Source organism: Chinchilla lanigera, unplaced genomic scaffold (assembly GCF_000276665.1).
Source record: "Chinchilla lanigera isolate Chin_1 unplaced genomic scaffold, ChiLan1.0 scaffold00048, whole genome shotgun sequence".
In the NCBI taxonomy this organism is placed as follows: domain Eukaryota; kingdom Metazoa; phylum Chordata; class Mammalia; order Rodentia; family Chinchillidae; genus Chinchilla; species Chinchilla lanigera.
This window is the reverse complement of record NW_004955449.1, coordinates 11,517,127-11,540,956: the sequence shown is the minus strand read 5'-3', so window position 1 is coordinate 11,540,956 and position 23,830 is coordinate 11,517,127. Positions and strand designations below refer to the sequence as shown.

Genomic DNA, 23,830 nt, shown 5'->3' with positions numbered 1-23,830 from the left:
TGCTTCAGGGTACATCTGCACTTGCTGAAAAATAATGAATATTATATTAAGTATAAAGACACTTGTAAAAGTCATCCTGCCAAAGTGCTCCCTTAAAAAAATCTATTGTCCTTCACAGATATGAAAAACTGCAATAGCAAACATATTTTTCAATGAATTATATCTAAATTTTGATTTCAAAGAATGTAGATATTCTGATTAAAGACAAAGATTCCGAATGTAGATATTCTGATTAAAGAGTGTGTGCGTATGTGTGCATACGTGATTTGTTATATAGAATTTATTTAGATCAAAGTTAAATGACATAATGTATAGTACAGTGCAGAGGTTGGAAAATTTACTCTCTGAAGGGCCAGATAATAAATATTTTAGGGTTTTTAATTTTCAATTTTTCAATGTCTATAAAGTTTTATTGGAATACAGTTATGCTCATTTGTTTATGTACTTTCATAGCTGCTTTTATCCAGTTAAACAGATCACATTATAGTAAGTACAAAGACACAAAAGTCACCCTGCCAAAATGCTACCTTCAAAAAATCTACTAGTCCTTCACAAATATGTAAAACTGCAAATAGCAGCATATTTTGGAATGAATTACATCTAAATTTCAATTGCAAATAATGAAGACATTCTGATTAAAGACAAAGACTCAGAATGTAGATATTTTGATTAAAGAGATGGTGTATATGTGAGTATGTGATACATATGTTACCTATAATTTATTTAGATCAAAACTAAATGGCACAGTGTATGGGGCAGAGTGTGATCTGTTTAACTGGAAAAAAAGCAGCCATAAAAGTACATAAACAAACGAGCATGGGTGTGTTCCAATAAAACTTTATAGACACTGAAAACTTGAAAGTTAACAATCTCTAAAGACCATTTTTAGTTGTAGGCCTGCAAAAATGCTTAGCAAGCTACATGGAGCTTGCAGTCCATGGTTTGCTGACTCTGGTTCTACCAGCTGACATTAAAGAAGACATAATGCTGAATACCATCAGGACTTTTGCTCTGCCACCATTTTTCCATGAAGACCTTGAAAAATTATTTAACTTACCTCAGTTTTCTCATCTGTAAAATGGATTAACAGAACTCTCTGTGGGTTATTTTGAACATAAACTATGCTACTACATCTTGAAAATTCTACTAATTGCACATAGTGTTCAAAAGCATTTTCTGCTATCATACAGTATATTCCTTTATTTTTATTTATTTATTTTTGGTACTGGGAATCAAACTCAGGACCTTGTGCTTGTCAGGCAGGTGGTTGTACAGCTGAGCCATCTAATGTTATTTCATTATGTCAGTGAAAGGATTAGAAAATTAGTTCTTTCGTGATTAAATTTTTAGAATTATGTTTTAAGCTCCTACATATTGTTTTGTTTTGTTTTTTTCTTTTTGGTCATCGGGAATCGAACTCAGGACTTCCCGCTTGCCAGGCAAGGGCTGTGCCGCTGAACTATACTCCCAGCCGCATATTACCTTTTTAAAGAAAGAGGAAACCAGATTTGCCCGAAGACGTCAAAGGTCATTGCGAGGGAGACAAATGCACAAGGGGCCTTCCTTTGCAAACTCTAACAGCCCAGCTTGGTTCATCTGAAATGACACCTACCCGGTTTCTGTCTTCAATGGTCAGCAGGTCCAGCTCCATGCATTTATCCAGGACGTCTCTAACCAGAAGCCTGTCCACCAAAGTGGGCTGAAGAAGGGTCAGCAGCTGGAGACATTCATCTTGAGCAGTCTCAAAAGACGGGGAGGGCAAGTCAGTGAGGTCGGGGTTCACGTAGCGGGCAGCCAGAGGGCTGCCTGCTCTCCGGAGGGCATCCACGAACTCCCGGGTCCAGCCAGGGGCCCAGCTCTGCTCCTGCTCCAAGGTGCTCAGAAGCAGGTCAGCTGCCTTCATGTTCCCAGAGGTGTCCGCCGTCCTCACAATCTGCTCCTTCACGTCTCTAGGCAGAAAGGTCAGATAGTCCAGCACCGGCTCGACCTGGATGTACATTTTCACTCGCGCCCTGAAGCACGAGAGGAGATAGCGGAAGCACTTGTCTGCGGAATACCCGTTTGACATCCTTGGTTCCCAGAGAAGGGAGCGGATCGTCCCAGTTGGACGCTCCACTGGTGGCACGCTTGGGGCCGCAGTCTGCCGGCTGCCGCGAAACCGCAGATCCGCGGCGCTGTGTCTCACCGCAAGGGTCCCGCGGGGCTCCCAGGCCTTGCTGCGCACGGTCTCACTTGGGCAGGTGAGCAGGTGACAGGTGGGCAGGTGGCGGGGCGCGCGGACCGGCTCGACCTCCGACTCCTGCGACCGCGCCGTGCTCCAGGCGGAAAGCTTTTAGTCCTGTCTCCTGCGGGCTGCTCTTATAGTTTGTCTGACTTTGCTTTTTGTTTCGATTCTCTTGTCAGGACTTTCCTAACGTCATCTTCCAGGGAGGAGTATGTTTCGTCGGGGAGGAGCCACCTTTTGGTCTTTGGCCAAGGGCACAGTGGGGAATAGGAAAGGAAACCGAATAATTCTCTCTGGCACGGAGTAAGGCAGCAACGCGGGTCCCAGGCGGAGCTCTGCTTCAACAATCAGACCTTGTCAGCTAAAACGCAGACGGCACAAAAGTGTGTACTTCGGGACTTTCCAGCCAAAACATGAAGAGGAGCTGCCCCAGTTTCTGACGCGAACCGAAAGTAGTTAACCTTTGAATGCAAGCAGGTCTGGCCCAGCCAGAGGGGGGACCTGCAAGGAATAGGTGGAGAGATGAAACTAAGAAGATCCCAGACCGCAGGGGTCTGTACCCTTCCTAAAATAAACGTGAGTTCCCAAAATAATGTGCTCCTCTGGGAACTTGGAGTGGAGTATGAAAAAGTAGGTATAACCAGGCTTGTTGCCTCCTGCTAACTTTTACACAACTCTGGCCAGGCCCCGGGGCTGTGCAGAGGGATTTCGACCACCAACTCAGTTTCAGAGGAAACCAAGACAAGGTTTCCTATCTCCCAGCATGTAGTTCCTCATATTTTTAATAGACAACTTTCTTTTAACAAAACAAAACAACAACAACAACAACAACAATCCCTAACAACTTATTTTTGACATAGCTGCCATTCTTTTCTTGGATTCAGTACAGCAAGTTTTGGCTAGAGCAGCTAAGAACTTAATTAGCAACTAATGTACTGACTTGTAGTAAACATCAACATTTGTCTATGTCACCAAAGAAAAAAAAGGCATTCACATTGAAAATGGCAGCTTCATTTCGTTAGAGAAGCCACATAAAGGAGAGTCCTTAAAGTGGCTACTCACAGAGGGAGGAGGCATTCTGTAGCCCTGGATGATTACACGTGTGAAATAATAAGCTGCAGGATTATAGGAGGATGAAGAGGTCAATTAAGCTATCAACAATACATATTTAGGGAAAATAATCTGTTAGTAAAGCATTTTCAGTGAAGCCTGATAGTCCAGGCAAAGTAGCCCAGGAATCACCTTATAGCATGTTTTTTTGGTTTTATTCTCTTATTATATTACATAATGAATACTTTCCTCCCCCAAAAGATTGTAAGTTGTTCAGAGAAAGAACATGTTTATGGTAACTAGTAAAATGTAAATAATACTGATTTCTCCTCTGAATAGGAGTTTTGAGTTGACTGTAGCAGCTGTCCCAACATAAAATACACTGTTAAAGGTGGTGAAGTGACTGAACCATGGCTTTGTAAGTTCTTTCTTTCCTGCTTATTCATAGAACTCCTCTATTTATTTACTTTGTTTTGGGAGTTGACCTTCTGCCCAAATAGAAGTGAATCAAATTTGATCTATCTATAGAAACATTCAAATTAATTTTATTTGCTGAATATACAGAAATAACTTTTAGGGATATTGAAAAAACTTCCCTCCATCCTTCAGCTGCCTGTGGGTTTTGTTGACTATATTAAATTACAAACTGGCCAACCAACCAAAAATATTCTATTCTCCATCACCCATTCCACGTATTTTGGTTCCAAATACTAGGGAATGAAAAGGGATTGCTAATGAAATGTAATTTTCTTAACAGTACAGGATTTCCTTCCTATGAAAGAAAAGGTCAAAGGTATTTAAATGTTTGGTATTCAGACTGTATCATTTATTCACTCAGTCACATACAAATATTTACTATGTACTTAGTATATGACTAGCTCCATTCTAGATGTAGTTAACAAAATTCCTACCTTAATGGAGCTCATATTTCTTTCCCCCACCCCAGTACTGGGAATCGAACTCATGACCTCGCAGTTGCCAGGCAGGCGCTGTGCCACTGCAAGGCACTGAGCTAAATCCCCAGCCCCATGAAGCCCATATTTCTAAATGGGAGTGAGGAGACAAATAGTAAGGAGCAACTAAAAAATATTCAATATGCCAAATGAGGATAAATGCTGTGAAGAGTATGGTAAGACCTATACAAAAATGCACTTTACAGCTTTGGTGGTTAGTTTTCCATGTAGATATCCTCAGTTAACCTTGTCAGCTTCACATAATATTCATTAATAGCAATTCATATGTATCCTTACTGGAGGGACACTCTGCTGAGTGAAGATTCAGTAACAAGGACAGAATATGGCTTTCTTAGGAATCTGCAATAAGTTTGATAGGATATTAGTCATCTTTCCATTGCTGGGAGAAACAATATCTACATGTGCCTCACAGACTCAGAGGTTTCAGTCCATGGTTACTTGCCTTCAAGGCACAAAAGTCATGGCAGATGGGAATGGTGGAAGAAAGCTTCTCCTGTTATGGCAACCAGGAAACAGTGTAGCCAAGAAGAAAGCCAGAGAGAAAAGGGCTGGGAAGCAGACCCCAGTCACATAGTCACACAGCCAGCCATGATCCAGACACGACCAGAAATTTGCTTTACTAATCTTCTGGGTGCTTCTCAAGCCAAACAAGCTGGAAAACAGGACTACCTACTGCTGATCTCTTCTGGAGAAAGAAGGGTAAGGAAACAAAGTGAAGCCAAAATTTCTGAAAAAGTACCCCTTTTCTTTATGCATATTTTTGCTTGATGAATTAGTTAGCACCTCCTTTGAATAGATATTCTCCATTGTCCAATTTCTCTGATAATTTTCATTTTCATTTTCCTCATTATTTTCTCAGTGTAAGTTTCTCTTTTCCTTCTCCTTTGCAGTAAGAAAGACTGGAGATACTTGTTTGTTTCCTTTCTGCCTGTCTGTTCTTTTTAAAACCTTCCAAAGCACTTTAGCATTTTGTTCTCTAAATAATAACTTATGAAGCTCGTACCATATAACAGATTCTTATCATTGTCCAAATTCTTATTTGAATTTTTACATTTAGGAAGTAGGAAGAATCATAGTTGCCACTATAATTCGGTGGCTATATATGTGAATAATGTCTTTTTCAAAGAGAATGACAACCTTATGAGAAAATTCTTTCAGATTGCTATTCCATTTCTTCATTTGTTTCTAAATTATATCAGTAAGTAACTGACTATGTGTAATGTGTTAGATATTCTTAACCTGGTGGTGCGGTGTTGTGGGAAAGCACAGACACTCTGAGCTTGGAGTGTATGGGTTCACATCTCAGTGCTATCTTTTAACTGCTGTTTGGTCAGGAAAATCACCTCAAATACTTTGTAACATGAAATCATTACCAGTTCCATGTCATAAGGTTGTCGGAAGGAGAGACTGACTTATCACTAAGCCTGGATTGTTTACAGCTCAATAAATGACTATAGCCCTGTGTGTAGGCATAAATATACATAACAAGAGATGGTACCAGTCCTTAAATAATACACAGTTTCTAAAGGAAATTATTTAATTTTGCATAAAATATATAATAACTAGCCATTTAAGATATCTTTACCCAGGACCCTTTTCTTGCAGGAAGTGGATAGCGGGAATATTTATATTTAGCTTTGCATTTCAAAAACGTTAGTAGCCCCAAAATAGAAAAAAAATTCTGGCTCTTACTAGATCTTTATATTCATTTCCTAATTTCTTCCACAAATTCCATTCAGGTTCTGTCTTAAATGTGTACCTATAAAAGTTTTTCTACTAGCAAACAGTTTTGACAAACATATTACATACCAATTGATAATTTTCCAACTGCTTCCACCAGACTTTAAGTCCTTTCAGAATCAGTTCCTCCCACATGCTTCTTGGGAGACAGTATGTTTGCCTCAAGGGCAGAGCTTGTGCTTCATTCACTTTATTTTGGAATAAATACCAAGGAGTAAGCCTTGGTCACATATAGTTAGACTGCTATTGTTGCTACCTTACAATCCCACTGATGCTCAGCCAGTGAACACTTTGGAGTTAGATGCTTCACACTGTCCATTCTGATTGCGAGCTAGCTGTTCTGGTTCTTCGTGCTCACTTTATGCAAGTTATTGAGTACTTTTGTCTCTTTCATGCTCCTATTACGGCCTACAAAGTCTTAAAGTGGCAGTAGGAGGAGTATAAGGTGAATGGTTGAAATCAAATATTGAGATACGTTGGATAGCAGAACACTGAACTAAAATTTTAAAAATTCAAAGCACGGCTGACCATGAAATATTTTTAGTGTTAATGTGAGAGATTATGTAAATTACACTAAAGCATTTTATTTCGTTTGTCTGATTACTAATTGTTTAGTTTTGTTTGTATTTTATAATCTTATAGTTCTACATGTAAGGACTTTCTAAATAAATACGTAGTCATTTACTGAGGTCCATGTTTAAATATTTTTAATGATAGGGATCAAAAATACTTGATTTTTAATATAGAAATAACGATACAGGATAGAGGCATTTTATTTGGATAGTAAAATAAAAAGATGACAAGAAATGTGAGAAAACTGCTTTCCAGTGCACACACACACTGACCATCCCTAACAAGAAACACCAAAGGAGTCAATTTAATTCCTGTGGTAGCAAAGTAAGCCACGTGACCATCTGAGAACTTGTTCTCAAGCTTTCCTGCAGACTAGAGTTACATGGGAAGATGCATACAATTAACCTTTGCATTCAAATCTTCATGATTGGGACTTTAGTGTCATTTATGTTCCCTTTCAGTCCACTTGTTCCACACTCCTACCAGAGGTGAGAACTCCGGATAACAGTCTCTGCTATCCGGGGGTCAGCCAAGGATACAATAGCTAGTCCTTTTTTGGTGGTAGTTGTCTTCTCTGGAGTTCTCAAGAGCATTGCATTGTGAAGATTGAGCCATTATTCCTAGGGGAAATGCAGGATTACACTTCTGTCTAGACACATTTTCACATAGCCTTGTTTTGTGTATCTACAGATTTGATTCATTAACATTGAATTACTCATGACCAACCGTGCAATAATTTATGCCTGAACAAAACTTACCTAACAACTTTCTCTGTAAGGCACACTGCAGCCTTCTTTCCTGGACTTTGGAACCCTGCCAACATGTCAGTACTATGTTGCATTGGATTATGTTTTATAAACATATTCCTGAATGATTCATAGTTCAGTTTGGTTAATGCTATGATTTAAAGGGACATATATTCTCAGCAATTTGTTAAGGAACATGCTGCAGTTTGGAACTTTCATCTCTCAAATACATTGATCTGGGCAGTGTAATGTATTTGGTTAGAACAAATAAAACGTGTTAAAAATCTATGTAACTTCATAGCAATAGTATCTTAGACACTTCAGAGCATAAGTAGTAGCTAGTATTTGGGCAAAAATGAATCACGTTAATTTAACTACAAAAGCACTTACTGTCTATACTCGAGGAAAGTAGCAGGTGTAGAGAATCTGACTGTAAGAATGTTTGGTTACCTTTGCCTAACTGTTGCCTACCACCTTGGTAGTTTTGCAGTCTATTGGCTCAGTAAAGAAAAATGAGTGACTGGAGGAACAACCCTTACACTGTTCAAAAACTGTCTGCCTTACAGTAAGGAACTGAAATCACTTATATTTTTACCAATATTAAAGAGGAAACTTAGGGATGCTATCAGGAAATTCAGCTCACACAAAAATAATGTATGCCCATTTTGTTGCAAGTTTTTGATGCTATAGGTGAATAATATTCAAATTTTGGAGATTCAGTGTTGCTTTAGAGAGTGAAGGACAGAGATTCAGCAGGACCTTTTCACAGGACTTTTCACAGGACCTTTTCACAGGACTCCACATTTATATATTTATATACTCAGCAAGTAGCAGCATGAGTGCAGTCCAGGCAACTGCTTCATCCTATCAGTGTCTCATAGATTCAAGCACTGGGGAAGCTGGGCAGGTTCTGGAATCTCTAATCTATTTCCTTAAGGGAGAAAAAGAGAAGTAAATGACATTATGCTGCTTTTGCTACAAAGGAAAATAGGGTGGTAAAGTTGGTAAATGAATGAAAAGATGACACGTTTATTTATTGAGATCACAAATTATACCACATTTTATAAAGTGAAAAAGTATTGCATTATTGAAACATTTCCTGATCACTCCTAAACAAACTAAATTCTTTCTCCTGTAATTAATACTATGTGTGCTATGTTTCTCTATATAGCCGTTTGTGTTGTAGGTATCTAAATTTAGCAGCTCTCAAACATCCTGCATAACCGTTAGTAATTCTCATTCAAATTTTTGAAACTTATTTAGGATAGATGATTTTATTTTATTCATTTTTTTCCTTTGAATGCAGTTTTAAAATCTCAAAAAGGACATATGTATACTATGTGAAACATTTTTCTCTTTTAAATTATAAGGTTGTCCAAATTATTGTTTTGCTCCAAAGGATACATTTAAAAATACTTTATCATGAAGGATTTATGGTTTTAGTAGACAAACAAAAGTAACTAAGGCTGCAAGCACTGACTGTCAGTGAGTTTTCCTATGTTTCAGAAATACTTTATTTATTTCAGGAACAGATTGATTCTATGTTCATAAATGTTATGCATTCTATTCATAAAAAATTAAGAATAATATTAACATTTAATATTGTAGAACACCCACAATAGACTGTAGAGAAAAAAAAAAAAAAAAAACCTCCAGAAATGTATCTCACAAAAGGAATTCTGGAAATGAACCACAGTTCTCATAGGAAGCCAATTCCTGCTAAGGCTCATTATGTGCCCAGAAACCACATCATAAAGTGTCTTTTCTGAGGAGCCAGTACAAACAAAGCAGCCCAGGCCAGATCCTGGACGTTGTACATCCGTGCCCTTCTCTGCAAGGTGTGAGTGGGGAAGCCCCTCCTTCCTTCCTTTCTCAGCCTTCTCTGCACTGCTGCCTCTAGATGAAGTTTCCTCTGCTGCCACCTTGTGGGGTTTTAACAATCCAATCTAAACTGTGTTGCAAGAGATTCAGCTGTAGAAATGGTGATCTTCTACCTCCCTGCCTGTGGCGCTTATGCTGTGCTCAGTTTTAGAAAGTCGTCTTAAATGAAGCTGCTCAGGGCCCAGAGAGTTTCTGATACAGACTCAGAGGAGAAGAGACTAAAAAGGTATTTATGTGAGATATATGGTACCATACATTGAACCCGTTTATAAAGTTTTTTTGATTATGCTCCTTCCTTACGTGCACTTCCCTGCACCTTCCTTATGTGATCTTGTCTTGGTTATGTTTTTCTCCTTGCTGAGACAAAACACACAATATCCAAAATTAAAGAAGGAAAGGTTTATTTAGCTCACAGTGTGTGGAGGTTTCAGTCCGCAATCAACTGGCTCCAAGACAGGATGGCATGGTGAGGGGCAATAATTTAAGGCAGCAGCAGACAGCAAAGCAACAACAGGTGGAGAGAGCAAGCCTCTTTTCCTCCCTTGTACTGCAAGCAGGCTCCCCCCAACTACTACCCCCCAGGGCAGTGTAGCTGGCATACCATCTCCATGAACTCCTCTTGCACAGGATGGGAATGTTTACAAAGTGAGGACCCTGGCCTCCTGCTGAGTCCCTTAGTTAACCTTCTAAACTTCTCAAGTTGACACAATGTATCAACCATTACAGATCTCATGGCCTCCCTGGTTTTCCTCTACCTCCAGCACGATCTTCCTCACTTTGTTGCATTTTGACTTATCTGCTCTTCCGAGTAAGTTGCAAGCTACACAAGGGAAAGCAATATATTTTCATCCTTTCTGAATCCTCACACATTCCTAAAGGAAATATAGAGCCCAGAACATTGAAGGTTGTTATGGTTTATGTCTGTGTGTCCCCCCAAACCCTCATGCGGCCATGGGGCAGGCTATTAGAGTTTAATTATGGGTATGAGAGCTACACCCGCCCTGGGGTGGATAGTTTGCATATGTAAGGGAGAGGAAAAGAGTGCTTGAGGCCATTCCTCCCCCATTCCTCCCTGGTGTGTGCTTGTTGCTTTTGCTGTTGTCTGCCACACTGAGCTGTAGCTCTCTGCCCTGTGCCACTCTGCCTTATAATCTATCAAGTATGGACTGAAACTTTCACAAACTGTAAGTGAAATAAACCTTTCCTTCCTTAATTTTGGGCGTCAGATATTTTGTCCCAGCAACGAGAAAAAAGTAACCAAGACAAAGGTACTCAATGAATATTTAGTGAATGAATGAATAATGAATACCTAGTATGTGGTAGAAGCTGAAGGAGAATAAATATATCTACTCCTTCCAGAATTTTATGTATGTTACCACATTTATTCTCACAACTCTATGAGTCTCTGAGTGGTCCTGTCATTTTCTCCCAGTTACTTATTCTGGTTTTTTTGGTAAAGCTGCTCCTAGATTTTCTTTGGGGACCCATTTCCCACAAAGGGAAAAATATAGAGTTGGGCCCTGATTGCATTAAAATGATCAACACACCTCTCTTCCTAAGGTTGGTAATTAGAGGAGGAATACAGGTGTTGCCCAGTTAGATCTGGAGAGATGAAAGTGGAAATTCCCTGTGGCTATTTGTGACAATGGGCTGTTTTTGGATCCAGAGTAGGGAGGGTGCCTCTCTCCTACCCTAAGGACAGAGGCAAAAGGACAGATAGAGAGATAGGTCTTTAATATGCCAGAAGAAGTCTAGTCTGAAGCCAAGCCAGGACTTAACAACAGGAGTGAATAAATTCACTTGTTTAGATACACTGACTTTATATTCCTGTCACAATATAAAAAGGATGAATTGATCTTCTAATAGGGAATACTTTCTTTTTACAAAGGAGAATCCCAGATTCCAAGGAATTACATTATCCTTGCCCATATCACCCAGTCAATAGATCAACTCGGAGTCAGTTGTCAATTCCTAAGACATGTATCACACAACTCCTTTGAGAGTTAGCATAGTCAATTTACATAATTTTTAAAAATCAGTGTGTATGAGAATTAGTAAATTTTAAAATTTAATATAGTTTAAAATAATTAGTGTTAGTATAGAGAAATTCTGGCCTTGCTTTTAATTTATTATCTACATGATGTGGTTAAATGGATATAGATCTTAGGCACATGCCCTTCCAAAAGATACCGGTTTTATTTCCTTTTAACTTTTGATTTATGTAGTGGATTGATAACTGGTGGTCAGCTTATAACCCCCAGCTGAACTGAGTAACGGTGGTGCTGGGTGTGGGAGGCCCACCTGAGGACTGTTGCCAGCAGCATAAGAGGCAGACCTGGAGAAGAAGAAGCAGGCTGTTGGGAACTGAGAGAGGCTGTGGGGAGCTGGCTTTCCTGATGAACTTGGCTGTTTTCATCCTCCAAGGAGCTCGGGACCTCGCTGGCACTGAGAATGGCTTTGGTTCACTTTGGGGAGCTCTGGTCCTCACTTGAGCATAGCTTCCTGGTTCTGGAGGGGAAGATGGTACACTGCCGGCCTCCAGGAAAAGCTTGATGCTTTGGCTTCCCTGATGGGAACTCGGCCATCCTGATCATCAGAGAAGCTCGGGACCTCACTGTTGCTGACAATGGCTGCGGTACCTTTTGGGGGAGCTCTGGTTCTTCTGAGCATCACTTCCTGGCTCCAGTGCAGATCCCTCAGCCTGCTAGCACAGGACCTTCTTCCTGCTGGCACAGACTTTGCAGATTCTACCACTGACCTTTGGGCCTTCCCAGCAGATCTGAAGCAGGCCTGCATGAGACGTTGTCATGGGCTCTGGGCCTCCAGTTGGATTCATGGGAGGCATTGTTATGAGCTCTGGGTATTCAGTTTGACTCATGTAGGACATTGTTGTGGGATCCAGGCCCTCAGCTGGATTCCTTGGTCTTAGTGTGTGGACAGATCTCCTGCACTCTTTTGTATACTGTTCTTTGGGTGACTATTATAGATAATCATATACAGTATGTGTCCTGTATTATATTGTTCCCCTTGCAAAATAAGCCCCAAACCAACACAATTTATGTTCAAATTCATTAAAAATGTACAGCAAAATGTTTTCCATAAGAAGTTTAATATAAAAAAATTATTGACCTTTCTTACTTATGTTTCTCCCCTGTGTTCTCACTCAGGATTCTTTTGTATTTTCTTTTTATTTCACTACATTTTCTGGTATTACTAACAATGATTTTATTAGACAACAAATGGGTAAGGTCTTGCCAAAAGATTCAGTTGCTAGGTGACTTTCTCTTTGTTCCCCCCTCCCTGCTTCCTTCCTCCTGGGCTGGTTGCCACAGTTCCTCTTCTACCGTGTGGCCCAGGTTCTTACTGTAATAATAGTGGCTGAATAACAACTCATGTTCCTCTCTCACTCGCTCTGCCTCTTTTTCCCTTTCTTTCTATCTTTCCCCTCTGTAATCTAGTTTCTTAGTCATGTATTTGGACTTAATTTAAAAAAAGATACACTATTTAATTATTTATTTATAAATATTTATAATATTTATAAATAAATATTTATTTATTATCCTGAATTTTTCCTTTCCTTATGGTAAAATTACAATGGTTGAGACCCTAATTGGGGCAGCGGTGTTAATGCAAGTTTTGGAACTTTTTTACTGCAATGTGGATGGTATCATGGTTGATACCTAGATGGCCCCCTAAAACCTCATTAGATCATCAGGAGACCCTTTAAAAGGTGATTAGGTTATGGGGCATTTTAGAGCTGGCTTGCTTTTAGGAGGCGGGCCAAGTAAGCAGGAAGTGGTCACTGGGGTGATGGTCTCTGCTTCCTGTTTCTTATCTTATGAGCTGCTCTTTTTCACCGTGCCCTCTGCCAACCTGCTCTGCCTTTGAGCCAGTGGACTATGGATTGAAATATGAGTCAAAATAAACATCTCCTTCTTGAAGTTGCAGGTGCCAGATATTTTACCCCAGTGAGGAGGAAAGTGACTAAGATGGTTGGTATTTTCCAATTGTCACTGAAGGTCCACTTCTCAGCCTCCTCCACGTTGTTCCCTGTCCTGGGAAATTGACTGAATCAAAGAATTTCCTTCCCTCTGGTTCTGATTAGGTTCAGCCGACAGAAGCACTGGGAAGAGGTGAGAGACAGGGGAGAAGAGTGAGATTTGGTGTTTATTGCTTCAGCTCTACTTCATCTGGTTCTTCATGCATACCGGCCCCACCCCAGATGAAATCTTCACACAGCAACTCTATCCAGGTTTCCAAAGCTGCATCCCAATCTTGCATCTGCAGCTTAAGGGTAATAAAGGGGCTCTACATTGCTTGCACTAGGTTTATAAAACTTATCTGTCTATCTTACATGTGTCATCTCTGTAAATACTGTTTTTGTTCCAATATCTTCATTAGTGTGTTTGAGTGTACCATCTACATTTCTCTGGTAGTGTCAGGAAATGAGTCTTATGGTTAAAGAATAGAAAACAAGGCAAGCCTCCAAGGTAAACTGAATTTTGTGGATATTGGGTGGTGTATGTAGTACCCATTCAGGGTTACCCTGGCACCATCGCTGATCATGGGTCTTTGTCTAGGTCAGTATATATCACAGCTACTTTCAGGAACTTCACAAGGGAGAGTACCAAGGCTTTTCTTTTTATTTTACTTCAACTTTTAATATTGGGTAACTTGAGCAACTTACTATTTTATCACTAAATTCTCAAATTTCAAGTAACTTTAAAAGCTATAAGAATAGGATTTTATTTACTCATTCATTCAAAAGTAGACATATACTACAGGTTATCATTTTCTCAGATGAAAAATAATCAGGCCATATTTTATTTTAAAAGCATTTTGCAACTGTATTGATCTGCATCTACCTCAACAATGCAACTTATTACTATATTAGTTTCTCCTAAAATGTAATTTATACTACTTATTTCACAAGAGTATCATGAAAAAGAAATGTAGTAATGTGCAAAATAGTTATGACATGTGTCAAGTACTATATGATAAACAGATTGGAAATTATTTGCTCTTATTAGCAAGTCTACTTCTAGTGTTCATTTTATAAAGATGTAAAGTCTTATTTTGCGAATACGTAAAATACTCTAGGATTCAAATACAATAAATGATCTCAGGTGTTAGTCCAGAATGTACTTTGAATTGGGATATTTTTCAGTTTTTGATGAAATTACTGTTAATTTTCTGTAATAGAGTATTGTATGTTAACTCACACTATCTGTAGCAAGCTGCTAACCAAGGGGTAAATACCAGTAAAAATAATATTCAGTTGGGCTGGAGATATAATCCAGGGGTTCAAGCACCTGCCTGGCAAGCTCAAGGTCCTGAGTTGATTCCTGGTACAAAAAAAAACAAAAACAAAAACAACCAAACAAAAAGTATTCAGTTGAAAGATTTAACTTATATCTTTGTATAAAATTGGTTGTGTGAGTGTATTGACCCATTTATACAATCTAAGTTATATTCAGAAACATGAAACTTGGATTTATCTTGCCTGCATAATGGTTTACTTTATGGAGGTTATAATTATGTTTCTACTATTCTTGGGCTTAATTGTAAAAAAAACATATTGTGATCACAGTTTCTCAAGAAGTTTGCATTGAATCCAAATTGCTTAATAGGACAATAATGTGAGAAGGTATATATTCAGGAACCCGAGGAAGTGTCTTGTTGACATTTTTCAGAAATGCATTATTTATTAAATTGCTTTAAAATTTGTGCTTCTGCTAAAAGGGTACTTAATATTACTAGAATTAGATACAAAATGGTGTTGAAAGCTTAGTCGAAGAAAAGTCAATTTGTCAAGTGGCTATTTGAAATTACGAAAGGTAAGCAGTGTTTGTTTTTGTCTGCTTTGAGAAGCTTATATTTTTTCTCTGTCCTTATTGGTGAATAGTAAACCTTAGGTAGATGCTGAAAGAAATCACTGTGAACTTATAATTAAATTGTTATTGAGTTACTTCATCTTTAACTGCCAAGTTTATGTCTTATGCAAAATAGTACATATATGACTTCCATATTACACTTTAAAAACACTATAGTTTCTAGAGGAAGTATAATAATTATTGTATGTGTATCAGTTAAACCCATCCACATATATTTTAGCATATTGTCAATAAATAAATCCTGGTGGATCCAAGGTGACAACAGTGGACAGTGTGCCTCAGTTTCCTCATTACCTTTTAGATTTTGTGCACTCTGGACTAAATTTTGCATCTCTCCACAAATTCAAATGCTTAAGTCCTAACCTCTAATATGATAACATTTGGGAAGGAGCTTTTAGAAGGTAACTTGGTTTGGGAATAATAAGATATGTCTGACAGAGTTATTTTGAAAAATAACACCTCACAGCACACAGTACCTGTTGCATAGCATTCATTCCAGAAATAGCTATTTTATAGAATAATGAAGCATTTTATGAATCAAAGTGATTTGAATTGTTTTTATACATTCCATTTTCATAAAATGCTATTACTCAAACAATACTAACTGAATCATGGAAGGAAATTATCACTACTATTATTTAAAAAGACTATCTGGGCTCATATGAGTTGTTATATTAAAAATATAATTTGAGCTGGGTGTGGTGGTGCACGCTTGTAATGCCACCACTCAGGAGGCTGAGGCAGGAGGATCACCATGAGTTAAAGGTCAGCCTGCATAGCAAGATCCTGTCTCAAAGACAAAAACCAAATATATATATATATATATATATATATATTTATTTATACACACACACACTAGGTTTAGGGAGAGACTGCACACAGCTGTAGTCTGTGGTGTTCAAAATCCTCTCTGCATTTATCTCCACTGTAGAAACTTTCCTTAATGGCCTTTCTCTAACAAAGAGATACATTGTTAGGAACTATAAAGGATCTGATAGTTTATTCTCCTTGCCAACTAATGTTCCTGTCAGTTTCATAAAAGTTGGCAGAAGGGATGAGATTCCTGGGTCAGAGACAAAAGACTATTACTTAAAGCACAACAGATACTATGAGCAAAGTCCTACCAGGCAAAGAGGAGCTGCCATATCGGGCTGTACGGTGCAGTGGGTTTGTTATCAGATAAGGAAGTCCATGCTTAAAAAGTCCTGTAATTTTGAAAGGACTGCAAGCAAACATATCAGATTTTGCCCCGGGGGAAAGTGTCATTTTTGAAATCAGACCTACAGAAATGCAAGAGACCTGTGGAGATTTGACTTTCAACAAAAGCAAATGGAATCCCTCAGAGAGTCTATTCTGGTGAAAAAAAGATTCATTGAAAAGACTGGCCCTACATTTGGACTAATATTGTAAAGGAACATAATCCTTCCTAAGCATTTCCTGGGATGTGTAGTTAATCAGTTATATCAACTTGGCAATGATTATTTTGCTTTCTAACATTTTGTCACTTCCCATTTTAAGGAGTCAGATATTCTTTCCTGTTATCAAGTAGGTTTTGCCATACTTCTTTATGTATCCCAGTAGTTTAACCTGGTAGAAAATTTCCTATTTTATTAGAGGAACTGACACTTTCCAAAGAACAGCTTGTGCCCTAGCAATCTTCCTTTCCCCTGCCTCTTTCTGGTAAATTCATTTCACAAGAGCCAGTGTATCCTTCCGCTGCGGTGTGGCTGAGCAATAGTTAAGCTGCTCAGCTCTGCAAGGCTGACTTCTTCTCCAAACAGTGGATGCTTGTTGTGACAATGCTCGTTTATGAAACAGGTTAAACACTTCTCTTATGTTTAAAATATTAATTAGTATCACCGTAATCTTTTTGTTTTTAAACTGAATCTGTAGCTACCCTTTTTTTTTTTTTCGCTTGTTTGTTTTGTTTTATTTTTTAAGTTAGAACTATGGAATTCACTTGGATTCCAGAGAAAAGCAAATTTCTCAACTGCTAATATTTAATAATCCAAAATAACTGAACATTTAAAACATAAAAAGTGCCCAGATAGCTCAGTTGGCAAAGTATGAGACTTTTAAAGGATTTTAAAAAATACAATTGATAAAAAAACCCTGTTGTCCCAGCATACATAACTAAGGAAGCATGTCTTAATAGTTTGCCCAGAGGTTGAGCCACAGGTAGGGTTGCCAGATAATTTACAGGATGTTTTGCATACTGAGCATATAAACAGTACATATAATTTTTAAATATAATCAAGTGCAATATTTGTGATGCTAAAACTCATTTATTTGAGAAATCAAATTTAACCGGAATTTCTCTATTTTTATTTACTACATCTGACAACTATTCACCGTTTATGAACCACTAGAAATAACCTTTTCTTAAATCAAGTACAGTGGACTTTAACCCAGAAGTTCTTCCCGAGGGGGCTTAGCTGTGCTCATGACTTCGAAGTTCTCTGGTGACATCAACAATACCCAAAAGTAAATATAAGCAATTTTTGATATTCACAGTTGTGTAGTATTTTGAAGTTCAGGCCAAAAGAGTCTAAATTCAAAGAGGGGACTGATTGGTTGATCTGGGGTTTTAGGAGAGAAAAGAACTTTATATATACATATATGAATAGCTGCAATGACTATATTGCTGATGTCTGATGGTGTATTGAAATGAACAGTTAATGCTTATGACTTTTTTATGTTCTGATCGATTTTCAATGCTTGTGTCTGGTAATCTGAGAAACTGACTTGAAGGTAACAATATGCAATGGAATTACAATGGTGACCTCCTACCATCTTGTCTAGTGAAACTCTGTATTATCTCTAATGTTTTATCTAATAATTATTTTCTTATTCTCTTTAATGCTTTAAGCAATCTTCCATTCTTACATCAGGTAATCTGAGCAACGTAGTTGAGGATAGCGATATGTAATGTAACAATCACTGTTAATTCGTATTATTTTGACTTGAAATCCTGTATCACTTTAAATGTTCTTGCTTTGGTTTGTTTATGTTTGTGATACTGGCATGCTGCTACTGTTCTATTTTTTGTTTGTTTGTTTCTCATTTACTGCTCTGTTTAAAATTTAAAAAAAAGACATGATGACCTGGAGCACCTTTCTAGAGAAAGTGGGAATTACAGAGGGAAAGGATTGTTGGGTTAAGAATTTGAGATAGCCAGTAAGTGCCAGGCAGGGATGAGCTCCGCCGCAGGCGACAGGTTGTAGCCAATAAGAGACGAGAAGGGTGAGGCGAGAGTCCTGGAAAGGGCGGGCTCTCGCGCGATGGGCTCCGGAGGGCGAGACTCAGCCAATGGGAAACAGGCAGGGTGGGGCTGGTCTCGGGGGACCCGGCAGGTTGGAGGCAGTGAAGGACCCGGGTACCTGGGCCTCGCGTCTCAGCTGCACCTGTGCCTGCACCTGCGCCTGCACCTGCACTTGTGCTTGCACCTGCGCGGTTCTTCCACCTGGCCTAAGCGGACTAGGAAGGTGACAGCGGGGGACGGCCTTGGCTCGTCATGGCCTACGCGGGATACGGAGTGAGTCTTAGCCGCTTCCCCTCACCTGCGCCCTCGCGGGGTGTGGTGGCCCCAGCGGACGGTGCCTCCGGGCGGGATCCGCCCTCTCTCCCCGCTTCCTAGCTGCCTCTGGTGCCAGAGGGCGCCGGACTCTGCTCGGAGCCTGGAGCGCCTGGAGCAGGGGGGCAGCTGGAACCTCAGGTGCCAGGTCCTCGAGCACCACCCCCACAGGGTGACCTGTTCTGGGACAGCTCCTTCCTGGGAGGGAGAAAAGAGACTCATTTCTCGTTCCAGTGATCTTTTAGTTTTGCCATAGAGCCTCTTTCTAAATTTTTGACCACTTCTTGTTTTCAAATTGCTTGTGAAAGAATAATGCGATATTCTGGACGGGTCCTAAACTTTTCCGTTATACGAACGGCTTTCTGATTTTCCAGATTTTGTTTTTGGGGGCGAGGAAGATTATTTGTTATTATTTGCTATTAGTTAGTGTTATCTTCTAGGCTTTCTGCTTTTCTTGATTTTGTTTTTGGAGGGAAGGAAGACTATTTGTTCGTAAATACTGTTTTTCCTACACGGCCTTTGAGAGAAGTTGTAAGTGTAGTATCCTGTGATTAGTTCTTTCTTTCTGGAGGGGAACCCCAGCCTTAAATATTTGCATCAGTGATCTTCAAAGTGAGGTGTGCACATTTTGTGTTCACAAAATTGGGATTGTGGAATGAGCTCTGGGGGTACAGGCGAAAGACAGCACATTGGCTGTTATTGTCTGTTTGGTTTTTTTAAAAACAGAGTTTGGAGGCTGGGGATTTAGCTCAGCGGCAAAAAGCGCCTGCCTGGCAAGCGCAAGGTCGTGAGTTCGGTTCCCGGTACCGGAGAAAAACCAAAAAAACCAACAAACAAACAAAAAAACTAAAAACAGAGTTTGTGCTTTGTTAATTTTAATATAGGATTTAACAGTGGCATATGCTAGTGATCATCAAAGGAATTACTCCTTTTCCCGGTAGAAAACGTTATTTTGTAAGGTAAAGAATTTTTAGACTCACAATTTAGACACATACTCGTTCCTAAAATTGATTTGCTTGAAAATTTACCCAGATTCCCTTCGCCAACTTCCACTCTTCAATTTAGACCCCTGGGTTAGCTTTTCTTCCCTGTGACAGATTCCTGAGAAAAAAACTATCCAAAAGAGGAAATACTTACTTTGGTTTAGGCTCTCAGCAGTTTCAGTTCACAGTCAGCTTACTTCAGTGGCAGAAGGGCGTGGCAGAGGAAAGCCCCTCACCCTGGGACAGCCCAGGTGGGAGGGAGAGAAGGGAAGGGAAAGACTGCGGTGCAGATGGGGAGAGCAGCCCTTGACCAAATCTTGCTCCCCGTGATCCCAGTTCTCCAGCATGCGTCGTTCTTCGGCTTCTTCCAAACACCGTGGCCTGGCCGCATTCTTCCTGAGAAAAACAAGTTGCAGGTCCTCTCACAGACAGAAGCCTAGAAACGGCATGGGGTACTGTGTGTACCATGTTTACCAGGTGAAGCGCAACACAGGCCCAGCCTAGATTCAAGGGAAACTCGGCTTCGAATGAGAAGAGTCACGAAGAGAATGCAGCTATCTTTAAACTGACCACCAGGTTCTTGCAGTTACTGGCTTTGGGAAAGTCAGTGCCAAAAATTGGAAAAGAGGACAGAGAGAGGTAATCCCTAGAGACAGATTCTTCAATTAATACTGTCTACCTGACTTTGGTTATAAAAACAAGATATATTTGTCTTTCATGACAGAAATGAAGATGCTACAGTAGAGGCTCCATACCCCAGCTTTGGCACCATCTCAACATTACCTTTCCATTACTGTACTTATAGTTTGGCCTCTCTTCTCATAAAACATCTTTAGGTTTTTCACCCTTGTGTGAAGCGTAAGGTGAGGAGGGTCTCCAGTATGGGTTTAGTTTAAATTATTGATTGTGCTCTAGGCCTTAGTTGTCTTACATATTTCTGCAGGCCTTGGGGCCAAATACCAGGTGTGGCTGCCACAAGCTCACAAGGTAAGATCTTTTTACTCCAGAGTTTATCTGTGTGCCCATATATTGGCCCTAAAACTTGCCTTCTGTCAACATTCTTAAGGGCATTTAAAAATAATCTTCTATGACGTGCTCTATCTTCAGGGTTAAGGTGCATCAAATTATTCTAGCATGTCGGTATTAGAAAGAGTGAAGGTTTTTCCCATGAATCAGTTTTTCATGATTTATATAATTTTGTTAAGCCCCATACTTTTAAATATATTGATGTAAAGATGTTCCTAGGACATCTCTATGTATATATAAATCATATTTTTTCAAGTTATATTGGTTGTTATATACCCCCTTTTATTTTTTATTTCTGAAATTAGGTTGTCCCGTTGCAGTCAGTCCTTTCTTTCCTTGAAAAGTTGTATTAGGGATTCAATGTATTCTGTTCTAGTGTTGCCTGTTTCCCCTCTGTGTTTCATACTCTACTTTTGACTGCCTGCTAGAGAACCACTATTTCCTCTCTTCCTCCAACCTTACCACATCCCGTAGCTAGAGCTATTCAAACTCCTTCTATACCCTATTGTTTTGTCATCCCTCATAATTGTAAATTTTTTCTCTTTCTTCCTTCTGACAATCTGATCATCCTTCTATAATACAGGTTAAAATATTTATTCAAAATGGAATAATCAAAAATTTTAATGCTTCTTCCTCCTCTGAATTCATAAAATGCTGAGTTAAAATGCTTTTCTAAAATATTAAAAATATATACTAAGTCGCAAAGTGAAAAGACAAAAATAAGAGAGGATTATGGTAAAAACGTTTACAAACTTTATCTCATGTTTTTCTGTTAAATTATGGTCTTGGTGGCTAGAGACTTTTATGTTTCTTTTAATGCTGGATAACATGTTAAAGAACTTGGTCTCCTTATAGGCTATCCAGTATTTTTTTGTGTGTGTGATATTCAGGTTTAGAAGCTTTTGGTCACTGTATTTTTATTTTTAATAGACTTCTAATAAACATTTTGTATTAAACAGACATTAGCAGGGAACTGATATTATTAACATTCTCCTCTTTCATTCTTACAGTTTGGAAATTTTCATGCTCCGTCACAAGGAATAGAGATACAGATAGGACAGCCAGTGCCAGGAGTAGATCCACACATGTGCCCTGGTGGATACCAGCCTGGGTACACACCGTATCCGGGCAGCTGTTCTTCAGCCAATGACTCTATGTGGACTTTCTTCACTGATGTTGCTGGACAGGTGAGATAATAAAATTGTTACATACATATTAGTTTATTTAAATTATTGCTACTTTAAAAATATCAGCTGTTTTACTTAATGTATAAAGTGTACTTTAAATTTATATTTTAAACGTATGTATACAAAATTTTTCTTGAGTTTAGAGATGAAGGCAGTGATAATTATTTCTGCTGGCACAGTGACTGATATAGTGTTCATTTAAGTAAAAGAGAAACTTTCAAAGTGAAGAAATCTGATTCATCCACATGTACAATGCTTTCTGCTATGGTTCTCATGTTACTTGTCCCCACTGGAACTCATGCTGAGATTTAATTGCCGTGAGGTGAGGAATGAGTCCCAGTCACCTTGGAAAGCCTACTCCAACAGGCCTATGGCTCTCCTCCTGGGTCCTGCCACCCCCCCCCCCAAGAGCCAAGCCTTATCACACGAACTTATGAAAGTTATTCAAATCATCGTACTAGATGATACAAGATTTTTCAGATCCATTGAAATCTTTTGCAACTGCTGGCATATACGTGATCCACTACTGCCTAAAACATTTTCATGAATCTAGTGCTTCATTCTACTTGCATGTGTGGGTTACTTAAAGGTAATGCAATAGCTGGGCATGGTGCACATGCCTGTAATCCCAGAGCTCTGGAAGCCTGAGGCGGGTGGATTATACATTTGAGGTTAGCCTGGCAACTTTAACAATTTAGCAAGACCTTATCTCAAAGTAAAAATTAAAATAAAAAAGGGCTAACTGGAGATGAAGCTCAGTACAACGGAAGGCGCTAGGTTCAAGCACAACTAGGAAAACAAAACAAAACAAGACAAAGCCAGTGTGATACTCATCCTGGTAACATGTGAGGTCATGTGAGGCAAATGCTTGCTCAGCCTGCAAGTGCCTGCTCCCTTTCCTTCCTAATTTTATCTCTACATAATGTGCCCAAACACAATGTAGAGCTTCAATTTCATATACATATACTTTAGTTTCACACAATTTTATAAAATAGAAACTGTTCAGTTAAAGCAATATGAACTTCGGGGGTATTTAGATAGATAAATAAATATGTCTTTTCTCACCCTGTTCCATTTCTCCTTAGTTGCTATAGCAATACCCCCAAAGGAACTCTTGGTGTAGCCTATTACTGCTGTTGTGTTGCTCAGGAATTTAGGGTTAGGCTAGGCGAAGACACACAAGGGACTTGCCTCAGAAGCAAAATTTATGTTTTTTTTTAAAACTCAATAATTATGATAATTCTTATATGTAGCTTCTCAAAAGATGAAAATTAATTAGAAATCCAGTAGTGAGAAATGCAGCTAATTTTTTCTCAACTTCTGAATAAGCACCACTCACCTTGGTGCTCACATTGATCATGACTCTCAGTCTGGAAGCCTGTTCTATTTTTATGAGGATTTTACATTTGTAAGATACTAAAATGAGAACCAGTTTACTTGTCATGCTTTAGTCTTCTTGGTTTTAGAGAAATCCAAATATTTAGTAGCTTAGCGTAGAGTGAGGGAAAGGATTTTATATTGGATGATAACATACCCATCATAAAAAGTTTCATAAGATGAGTTTATAGCAGATCAGCCAAGTGCGTTGCCACAGTGACACACATCTCTAATTCTAAATGCTCAAGAAGCTGAGGTGGGAGGAGCAGTTGAGCTCCAGAGTTGGAGACCCATGCGGGCAATGTAGTGAGACTTTGCTATCAATCTATCAGTCAATCAATTGATCAGTAATGTTTAGAACTTAAAGTGCTCAGGAACTTTTCAAGGAATTTAATGGAAAGTTTCCTGAGTCTTCAAGCATTTAATTCTCTGGCAAAATTGTAGACTTAATTTTTAAGAAGAAGAATATGCATTCATTCTGAAGTACAAGACATATAAGCCAACTTTCATCTGTCTTGTATCTTTTCAGAGCGGTAAGTGAGGCAAGCATGCACCATTGCAGACATGAACAGGTTGGAATGTGGCACATGGAGTTGAAAGT

At 39.1% G+C, this 23,830-nt stretch overlaps 2 protein-coding genes across 5 annotated transcripts in view; one reads left to right on the top strand and one right to left on the bottom strand.

Annotated features, from left to right (window-relative positions):
* The window catches only part of Ifih1 (interferon induced with helicase C domain 1), a 57,634-nt gene extending 55,546 nt beyond the window's left edge, over window positions 1-2,088 (bottom strand). Inside the window, exon 1 of the mRNA XM_005393309.2 lies at window positions 1,613-2,088. Coding sequence (XP_005393366.1) covers window positions 1,613-2,068 — 456 coding nt within the window. The 5' untranslated portion in view covers window positions 2,069-2,088. The remainder of the gene's footprint in view (window positions 1-1,612) is intronic.
* Window positions 2,089-2,147: 59 nt separating this feature from the next.
* The window catches only part of Gca (grancalcin, EF-hand calcium binding protein), a 35,609-nt gene continuing 13,926 nt past the window's right edge, over window positions 2,148-23,830 (top strand). Inside the window, exons 1-3 of one of the 4 annotated variants that reach the window (XM_013518749.1) lie at window positions 2,148-2,240; window positions 2,404-2,854; window positions 21,676-21,852. In XM_013518749.1, the coding sequence (XP_013374203.1) occupies window positions 2,747-2,854; window positions 21,676-21,852 (285 nt within the window). In that variant the 5' untranslated portion in view covers window positions 2,148-2,240; window positions 2,404-2,746. Of the gene's footprint in view, window positions 2,241-2,403; window positions 2,855-13,041; window positions 13,181-13,293; window positions 13,483-18,398; window positions 18,618-21,675; window positions 21,853-23,830 lie in introns of those variants that run through there. The other 3 variants (XM_013518747.1, XM_013518748.1, XM_013518750.1) reach the window with 3 other exon arrangements.